Here is a 10085-nt window from a genome sequence, read left to right as displayed (position 1 = left end):
TTGGATTTCTTTTGAATTCCACGAAGAAACAATCCTTTTCTAGGTTATGTAAGGAATAAAGTACAGATTCTAGCACATTAATTCTGATGCTAAGATCAAAGAAATCGAGAATCAGTGGCAGAATTAAGCATTTTCAAGCAATAATCATTTCTAATCTGATCCTTTCATGTCAAGAAACACAGAGAATTGTGCTAACGTCGAACATAACCTCAAAAATATTAATAAATACATGGAAAATGTTTATTTAGAAAACTTTCTGGAGGATTTTGACTCTAAATCGGCAATTTTGAGACAATTTTGTGATCTAGAAAGCTTCTAAATGGAGTTTTTGACGATATCTTAGTGATATTTTGAGGTTATGGTAAGAAAAAGTTAGATTCCAATAGAAATATCATATTAAAACGTGAGAAAATTATAGTCTGCAAACGAAGATATATTATCTTCCCCTTGTTTCGTGGCGGATCTGATTTATGGATCTTCTGGCTGATGATTCAACCACAATGTCTTGTTTCTCTGTCTGAAGCAAGGTTCCAAGAGACAAGAAACACGCCAAACACTCAATTGACGTGCCCCTAAACATCGCGGTGTTTGAGAAATGTTGGAGGTGTGAGAAAGGAAGCCTTCAAGAAAATTGAGGAATTGACGACAAAAGAATTTATATCTCTCAATTAGGAGTCTCTTTTTGGACAGTTGTCACTGTGTGGCGTCTTACAGTTTGGCGACGACTCATCTTGAGGCCTGTTGAGCGTGTTTGTGATCGCAGAGCATCTAAGGCCCCAAATGGGGATCAGTGTGCAAAACGAAAACGGTGCGTGTGAGATTGTATTATAGAAAGTAAAATCTCTACGAATTCTGCACAGAGAGCTGAGTAAATGATTGTGTGCCTCTCGCTATATGTATAGCATAAAATAATGTACATATATATGGTGTAAATATAAATTGTGCAAACTGTCGTTTTCACTTGAGGCCGTCTCACTCTCGTGAGATTCCGAGTGGATGGCTAAGAAACTGGTTGCTGCGCATGGAGCATTTTTACAAGCTTGTCCACGGATAAAAAAAAACGCCTCAATTGCGCAATATATCGCTAAAATATACTTTTTATATTCTTGCACACAACTCAAGACTATGATTGATCCAATAAATTCCATCCAGACACTGGATTTCAGCCCCAGGAATTAAGAAGAGACTTTTTTCTCTACGCGATAAGTTTATTATAGAATCTCAAACTTCGCCGTGTCATCGTGATGGAGTTGCTTCTTTGCTGGATGTTTCTCTAAGCCATGTCGTCTTGGGAAAGAGAGAAGACTGTGTGTTCTGTGCCTCGAGCAATGTCCAGCGTCTTGCGTAAGCATTTTGCCGCAGAAAACTGCCGATGAAGCATTTTGAATTTAATATGGGTCAACTAATAAGCTCTCTATTTCTTGGTATTTTACAATTAACTACAAGTGCCTCACCGCGATATTTCTCCCAGATGATGATTGTTAGTGGTAGCAATTACACAATTTTGTAGCCAGCTCCCATTGATCTGTTGCACGACACTGTTGATGGCATCATCTGAATTTGTTGCACAAGTCGCTGAGTTTCCAGCAACCTCAGCTTTTCTTTCTTCTGCATTTCGCGCGCGCGCGCGCGCCGCGATGGGAGGAAATTGGAAAAAAGAGCGCATTTATATTATATTATATTCTTCTTAGGAGAAACATTTTTCAACACACAAATAATCTGGTCGCGAGAGCAAACAATGCGTAAGTCTGTGCAAAAAGACAGTGAGTTTGTGGTGGAGGAAATTGCGAATGTACAGTTACAGCAATTAGTTTGAAAAAGAAAAACGAAAAGTATAAAAATAAATATTGCAATTGAGCGAAAAACATTTCCTATTAGTTTTGTATATAAAATGGTAATGAAGATTGTGGAAAAATGTATGATTCAATCAATTGTTATAGCGGTTTGCTATTGTGGTGAAGATGCAAAAATTTATATTGGTTAGGATTCAATAATAAAAGAAAAAAAAACATTGTGGATAAAATAAAGGGAGGAAATAAGCGCAGAATTTTACGCATTTATACACAAATGGATTAAGAATAGTCGATAAGCGTGAAAAATTCAACATTTCGCTACATTAATTTAAAATAATCGAGAACTAAACCGCAAATTTGGACTTACTTTCTACACATTCAACTGAACAAATTGTATTTTGTGACTTAGAATGCAATGAAAAGGCACAATTTTTATTGGATACAAAAACAAGATATTCACTAAACAAACACCAAAAACATTTCATGTAATTCCAGTGTTTGTTTTCGAGTTCAGATTCAACATTTGAACAAAAATTGGAAGTGAAGAAAATTTCAGTGCTAATTGTATATCACAAGGTGTATTATTACTTAAACATGAGATGCAAGTATTTGCGCATTAATAACAGGGTGTGTTTCTTATTCTTAGACTCTATATGAAAAACCCAGAAAAACCCAGCTAGGAAAACCATTTTTGCCTCTCATCGCACAAATTTGTATACATAATCTTTGCTGTTGGAATGCGTCTTTTGGAGGAAAAAATTGTTGTTCACAATTTACACTGACTTTATTATCCACTTATGATTGATGTTATTCACATCGATTCCCTCCTCTAATGAACAATCGCTGGAGATGTAATTAACAAAGCAGTAAAACAACACGAGTACTTTTTGTCTCACCTGTTTGGTTGCTTCTTTCCTGGCTTCCACGAGCGAATGCTTGATCTCTTCTAAGTTCGACGAGTGACTTTTGATATCCAAATCCTTCACTTTCAGCTCCGCCACAACCGCCTTCAATTCCCGCGTTCTCAGCATAAGTGCCCGCTGAAATTGGCAAGAAAAACACAGGCGAATTGAAGCAAGGGGGAGATAATTCAACCAGAAGTGGTGTACAGCTCAGTAAGAAGTACTTGAGAATTGAAAGTGTACAAAAACTTACAATCTTCCGTTCCTGAACGCTTCTTTTACTGACCAATCATCCCGATTCTTTGGATTTCTTTAGAATTTTACGAAAAAAGAATCTTTTTCTAGGTTATGTAACGAATCAAGAGCGGATTTAGTGAATAATTCGCATTCTAGCACATCAATTCTTATGCTAAAGTCGCCAAGATTGATATTCTGACACATTTATGCCAAAAACACCGAAAATTGTGTTTTAATCAAACATAACCTCAAAAAGAGTCATTTGAACGGGAAAAATCTTTGTTTAGACAACTTTCTGCACGATTTTGACTCTGAAACAGCAATTTTGAGTTCATTGACAAATTAAAAGAGAAGATTTTGTGACCTAGAAAGCTTCTAAACTGAAGTTTATAAAGTCTTTTAGTGATATTTTTGAGGTTATAGTAGGAAAAGACGCCCAAAACAGCTGTTTTACGTGACTTCTCACAGAAATATCGCATGAAACCTCAAGACATTGATACGAATTATTGAGGAAGTGGTGTACAGATTGAGAGCACACTGTGTCCCTCTTGGATTGAGGTAATTGTGTGTAACCTGTGTGGAATTGAGTCTCTCTTTGATGCGATGACTGGGAAGCTTGAGCAACACCTTCCTCAGCTTGTATGTCTCTTGGTGGGCTTCCTGAAGTGCATTTTCTCTGTGCGTTGCGTCAATTGTTTGCCTCAAAACTCGTCTGCGAAGATTACCAATTGAATATTCATATAAATCACTTATCAAGTGGTCATGCAGTGGCGTAATGAGCAACTTTTGCTCCACTCACCGCTGCAGCGCTTGGATCTTGTCAATCAGCTCCATTTTGTCCGGATCGCGTCCGCCCAACTCGCGCCAGCGATGGACATTCATCGGCGTGGTCATTTCGTCCTCGAGAGCCTTCGCCTTCACGCGTTCCTGCGACAAGACGCGATGAAGCTGCGAAAAGATGGAGAGTGATTCTGAACAAGCAAAGTCATCATGAGTAATTGTGTATTTGATTTGCCAGTGTCGAGCAAGATAACACGTGTAATTGTAAATTGTTGACAGGAACTTTGAAAAAATTGCGCGTGCTGAAGTGATAGCGATAAATCTCAAGAATTAATCTCAAGTATTCCTGAGAGCTTAGATGAATAAAATGTAGACCAAAAAACGCTCAAGGAGAGCGAAATACTGGTCATTCACTCTTCACGAATGGGATTAATCTCATTTGTTAGAGATTTTGATGTTTTTTTCTTCACTAAACTACTTATTACACACTCAGTCAGCAATCAATGTGTGAATTCTGAACTATCTCTGTTGTTTGTCAGTTGTGATTAATGAAAGAAAATGATTTTGTCATTTATCACAGTGGATTTTCAGTATAGAATAAATATTTCAGCTTTGAAATGCAAAAGAGTACAGAATACAAAATGCGACACGAAATATGTAAATTCAATAGAATAAAGAGTCAAACAAGGGGGAGATAATATGCCTTAAATCAGTTTCTTTGCAGAATCTTTAACACTTCAGACCGTATAAAAAGATTTTAATGTCCCAGGATTTGTTCATGAACAATTTCCGTCTTGATTTTCTAGTTACGTTTTCAGGAAGATGCTAAAAAAAAAATTCTAGGCAAATTGTGAGGTTATGAATTCGATTTAAACAATACTTTAAACATGGAAATGGCTTAAATTGGTGAATATCACAATGTTTCCACTAAATAATGAGGTTGCATTTGCCATTTTAGAGCAGAAACCATAAAAATAACTAAGCAAAGAGAATTCTCTTAAACAATTTTGAGGTTATGGTTGACTTTCAAGCTGTTTTCTAACTAATGTGGAGTTTTTTCGAACGCAAATGCTCAATTTTGCCATGAAAAGAGAAAAATTCCAATCTTAAACAGAAATCAGACTATTTTAAGGGTTATTTTATCACCAGAATCTGTTAAAATCAATCACATAACCTTAAAAAAAGCGAACAAATTGATTTTCCTAAGCAAAATTATTTAGAAAATGCCTCAATTTTCTGAAACAGAAGCTTTAGCAATGCAATTATTCTATACATTTTACTTCTGTGAAATTGTACAATCATTTCCGACCATAATATCTGCCCCTTGGAATCAGAGAAAGAATCCAAAGAAACCCCATTAAAAGGTGAATATTTTGTAAATCAATCTTTAAGAGCGCAACTTAAGAATTCAAAAGACACAAGGCAGGTTTTCAAAAGAAGAAAATAATTTATCTTATTCAAATGTTCTGTGAAAAATATGCACAATTCCAACACATGAAATAAATCCTTATAAAACCAGGAATTTGAATGATTTAGTGATATTACCTGCAACACTTCCTGCTGCATATCCGTCGTGTTGGCCAGGCCGCGAGACAGCAGCTTCACCTGCGACCGAAGCCCGCTGATCTCCACCTTCAGGAGTCGGATGTCGTCCAGTCGCCTGGCGTACTGCGTCTCACTGCGATCCAGCGCCAACTGCAGATCCTGCAGCTTCTCGCTGACCAAGGCGACTTCCTCCGTGCGCTCAATGAGCTGTCCACCCACGAGATCCTTCTCGCTCACCGTCGAGTCCAGCTGCTTCTGCAATCGCAGCACACTTGCGTCACAATCCTCCACAGTCTTTCGCATCCTCTCGATCTCCATCTGCTTCTCCTTCATCTCCGACTTGATGTGCTGCAAACCCGTCAGTGTGCCATGAATTTCCGCCTTCAGAGCCACTTTCTCCTTCTCCGCCCTGTCGAGGTTCTTGTGCACCTTCGCCTGATCGGCTTCGCGCTGCGTCAGCTCCTCCTTTGCCTGCTCCGCTTGCTTCGTCACTGTCCTGAGGCGCTTCTTCAGCTCCTCGCGCTCCTCGGCGCACACTTGCACCTCCTTCTGCAGACTGGATCGCTCAGTCCTGGCCGCCTCGTAGAGTTGCTGCACGTGGAAAACCTTGTTCTCATAGTCAGAAATTTTCCCCTTCAATTCCGTTATTTGATTGATCTTCTTTTGAATTTCCTCTGGAAACAAATTAAAACATTAGCCTCATATTGCTGAAAAATTGCTAAAATCAACAATCTAAAGACTAATCAGTCCTTATCAGCCCTAATTTCTCCCTAAAATTGTGTTAAAAATGGAAATTTCACTCATTTAAATTCCATCAATGGGGAGATATTATGGTCGGAAGTGGTGTACAGCTTTAAAGGAAGTGTTAAGAATTAAAAGTGTCGAAATATTTATAATATTTGGAATGCAAAAGGTTGTATTTCAACAAATTAAGATATTTTCTTCATTATTTTGCCTACAAAAATCATTTTGATGACTTTTTGAGGTTATGTGGTTTGATTTAAAACCGATTTTGATGTTTAAAAAACCCTGAAAATCATCAAATTTGTGATTAAGCTGAGAATACTCCTCATTTTCTCGGCAAAATTGAGCATTTGTGATCGAAAAAACTTCAGATTGATTGAGATAAAAGCTTAAATGTCAATCATAACCTCAAAAAATATTATTCCAGTCTAGAAAAACATATTTTTGCTTAGGGTTTTCCGCTGTTTTTACTTGAATGTAGCAAATTCATTCTCAATTTCTAGTAAAAACATTGAGATATTCACTGATATTTACTAATTTCCGGGTTTTGAAGGATACAAATCTGTCAAAGAAAGTTTTTCAAGTAGGATTCATAACCTCACAATTTGATTAGACTGTGCTAAGTCAGAATTGAGTGTGAGAAACAGTCTAAAAGGCGATTTAAAATGCCTTAAAGGTGTCTGAGGTGTTGAAGATTCGGCACAGAAACTGTCAGAAGTGTCAAGAAGTGTTGTACAGATTTACCACATATTATCTCCCCCTTGAATTCAATAATTTATCGACATTTACAGCGAAGAAGTGATTTTTACCCCTGAAACGCTCCTCTTTTGCCACCCAGACAAGAAGTTCTTCAGCATTCTTGTCTCTATCCTTTTCCGCCTTTCTTATGGCTTCCTTGTTCTTCAGGATGACACTCTGATGGCTCTTAATCTCCTGCTTCAGGGTTTTCGTCTCCTGATCGTGCAGCAGGATTTTCTCATTCAACTCCCCAATAATTCTGTTCGCCTTAATCAAATCCTTTCGCACAAGATCGCGCTCACGCGTCAAATTGTCAATCTGGGATTTCGTCTTGTCGTGCGTCTTCTTCAGCAGCTCATATTCCTTCTCCAAATTCGCAATGATGTTCTTCAGTTTGAGCCCTTCCTGCTCCCAAATCACCTTCGACACTCCGGCCGTCATCATTTTCCTCATGAGCAATTCCTTTGATTTCACCAATTTCGCCGTTTCCACGCGGAATTTATTGTTCTCATCCTCCTTCAGCTGGAAATGTAAAGAAAGAGAGAAGCAAATTGGCCATTGTGCCGCTGGTGTTACGCAAAAATGCCATCGCCAACCTTGAGAATATTGCCTTTCACGTTGAGATCGTGAGACAGTTTGTCACGCACGTGCACGATATTGTCGTACTCGCCGGAGAGTTTGGCGATCTTCATGGACTGAACTGTGTTCTGGGTCGACAACCTCTCCACGTTGGATTTGATTGCGGCCATTTGGAGATTGTGCTGCAGAGTTGTTTTATGGATGACGTTGTATTTAGTCTTGAATGTCTTCGCCTCTTCCGCATACAGATCACGTTCCGCTGCCACATCTTGCAATTCAGTCCTCAAATTCTCCAGCAAACGCTTCTCTTTGAACGCCTCACTCGATGTCTCCTGCAACACCACAAGAAAAAACACTCAAAAACTCATCGCAAATCGCTTAAGCAAGTTATTCTCACGTCCAACAACTTGTACAGATCCTTGTTTTTACTCTCGAAATCCGTGATTTTCTTCTCCAACTCCTCAGCATAAGTCTTCTGCAGTTGCAATTTGATGCTGAGATCCTCCACTTCCGTGCTGAGTCTGTCGCGTTCGCGCAGAATTCCCTCCTTGTGCTTCGCCATCGAAGTTCCCATTCTACGAATTCACCGAAATATTATGTTCTTGAAAATAATTTCCAAGAAAGACCTTAAAATTAGCCTGAATCTACATAATTTCCAGCCTTTTTCGATATTTCGTTGTATAATTTCAAGCTTTTTGATCTATTTCTGATAATTTCTTCATAAAATTGAAATTATTTAGCAATTATCGTCATAAAATCAAGTCGATTTCGGAGTGAAAATATATTAAGAACAAATTATTCTTATTTTTATTCCTAAATTTATGAGCTTGTGAAGAAAATAAGATGTTTTCTCTGCACTTTTACACTAAAACTGATATTAATTGATATTGGAATTTAGATTTTGCTTAAGAATTGGAACTAAAAACAAGGAATAAAGAGATTAATTCGTTTTTTTACATCCCAAACAGAACTAATTTAATTATCTCGGGCAAAATTCAGAAAAAAAATCTTAATTTGAAGCCAAAAAGATTTAATTTTAGTCTACTTTAAGATAAATTTAAATCGTATATTTTTGATGTTTGTTTTCTCCGTTAAAATCAAGACAACATTCTGCTTTTATCGGGTTTTAACTTGATTTATTCTTGGATATATTCTTATCTGCCGAAATCAGCTTCATTTTAGTCCGATTTCTGATAAGTCTTTTAAAATTTAGCAATATTGGGAGCATTAATTCGCTTTGAGCACTATTAAATGCTCGCAATTTGATCGAAGCGGAAGAGTTTTATTAATGTTATTTACCTCATTTATTTGTTTTTTAGGTAAAATGAATAAAATAAACCCAAATTCTTCTAGAAAAAATTGGAAAGAATGTACATTTTATCTTCAATCGCTTCATTGTTCATGTCAAACATTGCTGATTGTCTGATTGTGTGGTAGAATGGCTAAAATGTGACTTCCATTGTTGTAAATTGACATGTTTTGATGGATTTGATAAGGAATTCAACCAAATCAGTCGCTTCGTTTGACTGATTTGGACATTTTCGCTATTCATCAAAGTGGGTTAATTTATACAAAAAGCGTAGAAACGATATTAAACGAGTAAACTTGCAATTTGCCCTAATAAACAAATAATCATTTTACAAAGTTGTTTTCTAGAATTCCGTAATCGATTCACTCGTTGAAAGCTGCAATTAAATCCACTCTTACTCTTGTCCATCCTTGCTGTCTGTGTACTTTTCCGCCTCTTTCTGCAGCTGCTCGAACTTGTCCAGCATCACGTACATCTGCTTCTGCGCCTCCTGCTCTCTGGCCTGCGCCGCGTCCGTTTGACTCCACGACGACTCAATTTCCTCCCTGAGCTGGCCGATCTTCTCCTGATCCTCCTCGGACAGCTTCATCACCTCCGCGATGCGCTCCTGACACCGCAGCATGTCCAGCTGCAGATCCTCGTTCTTGTGCTGCTCCTCCAGCAGCAGCTTCCGCAGTCCCTGGCACACCACGAAGATCCGCTGGAACTCGTCCGCCCACACGAACTGCTGCTCGCTCTGCAGCGTCTGGATGAGCTGGAATGCAATCAGACCGAATTGCGAGACATTCTCACGGTTGACGCGCGCGGCCGTGAACGAACCTCATTGGCACGAGTGCAGATTTCACTGTAATACTCATCTGATATGGTGTCCGGAAGCGGAGTTTCCTCCTCAGTCGCTGACTCAGCCTGAGCATGCGAATCCTCGCCACTCTCCGGCTCCTGTTCCATGATCTCACGCTGCCGAATTCCACGGATTGATGCAGAAGAATTGCCCGAAAGTCAATAACGACACCAGCGACGCAACAAGGGGGAGATAATTCAGCCAGAAATGGTGTACAACTCAGCGGAAGTATTAAAAGAAGTGAAAGTGTTCAAAAACTTACAATCTTCCATTCTTGAGTGCTTCTTTTACTGCCAAATTATCCCGATTCTTTCAATTTCCTTTGAATTGTACGAGAAAAAGAAACTTTTTCTAGGTTATGTCACAAATTACAGATGGATTTAGTGAATATTTCGCATTCTAGAACATCAATTCTTATGCCAAAGTCGCTAAGATTTCTAGTCATTGGCAGAATTCAGCATTTCCATAAAGAAAGAACACTGTTAACTGTGTTGAAGTCACATATAACCTCAAAAAGAGTCATTTTGACTTGAAAAATGCTTATTTAGACCACTTTCTGCAGGGTTTTGACTCTGAATCTGCAGTTTTGAGTTCATTAACAAACCAAAGAGAAGATT

At 38.4% G+C, this 10085-nt stretch overlaps 1 protein-coding gene across 1 annotated transcript; it reads right to left on the bottom strand.

The window, feature by feature from the left end:
- Positions 1–1176: 1176 nt before the first annotated feature.
- LOC132257408 (cilia- and flagella-associated protein 58-like) lies at positions 1177–9654 on the bottom strand. Its single transcript, XM_059754292.1, has 11 exons — positions 9447–9654; positions 9026–9381; positions 7716–7893; positions 7336–7650; positions 6811–7261; positions 5258–5931; positions 3732–3880; positions 3506–3644; positions 2690–2833; positions 1455–1608; positions 1177–1366 (listed from the first exon to the last, which is right to left on the bottom strand). The coding sequence occupies exons 1-10, from the start codon at positions 9573–9575 to the stop codon at positions 1495–1497; spliced, it is 2649 nt and encodes an 882-aa protein (XP_059610275.1). The 5' UTR covers positions 9576–9654; the 3' UTR covers positions 1177–1366; positions 1455–1494.
- Between the last annotated feature and the right edge of the window lie 431 nt (positions 9655–10085).

The sequence above is a fragment of the Phlebotomus argentipes genome, unplaced genomic scaffold (assembly GCF_947086385.1).
Source record: "Phlebotomus argentipes unplaced genomic scaffold, Phlebotomus argentipes genome assembly scaffold_4, whole genome shotgun sequence".
Classification (NCBI taxonomy): domain Eukaryota; kingdom Metazoa; phylum Arthropoda; class Insecta; order Diptera; family Psychodidae; genus Phlebotomus; species Phlebotomus argentipes.
This window is presented reverse-complemented; position numbering and strand designations above follow the sequence as displayed.

Bases quoted from the DNA above. Each gene is read 5' to 3' on its own strand.
- LOC132257408 (XM_059754292.1), bottom strand. From the start codon at position 9,575: ATGGAACAGGAGCCGGAGAGTGGCGAGGATTCGCATGCTCAGGCTGAG. The intron at 9,382-9,446 runs GTTCGTTCACGG...ATTGCATTCCAG, and splicing joins TCTGCACTCGTGCCAATGAG to CTCATCCAGACGCTGCAGAG. The intron at 7,262-7,335 runs GTTGGCGATGGC...TTACATTTCCAG, and splicing joins TGAAAGGCAATATTCTCAAG to CTGAAGGAGGATGAGAACAA.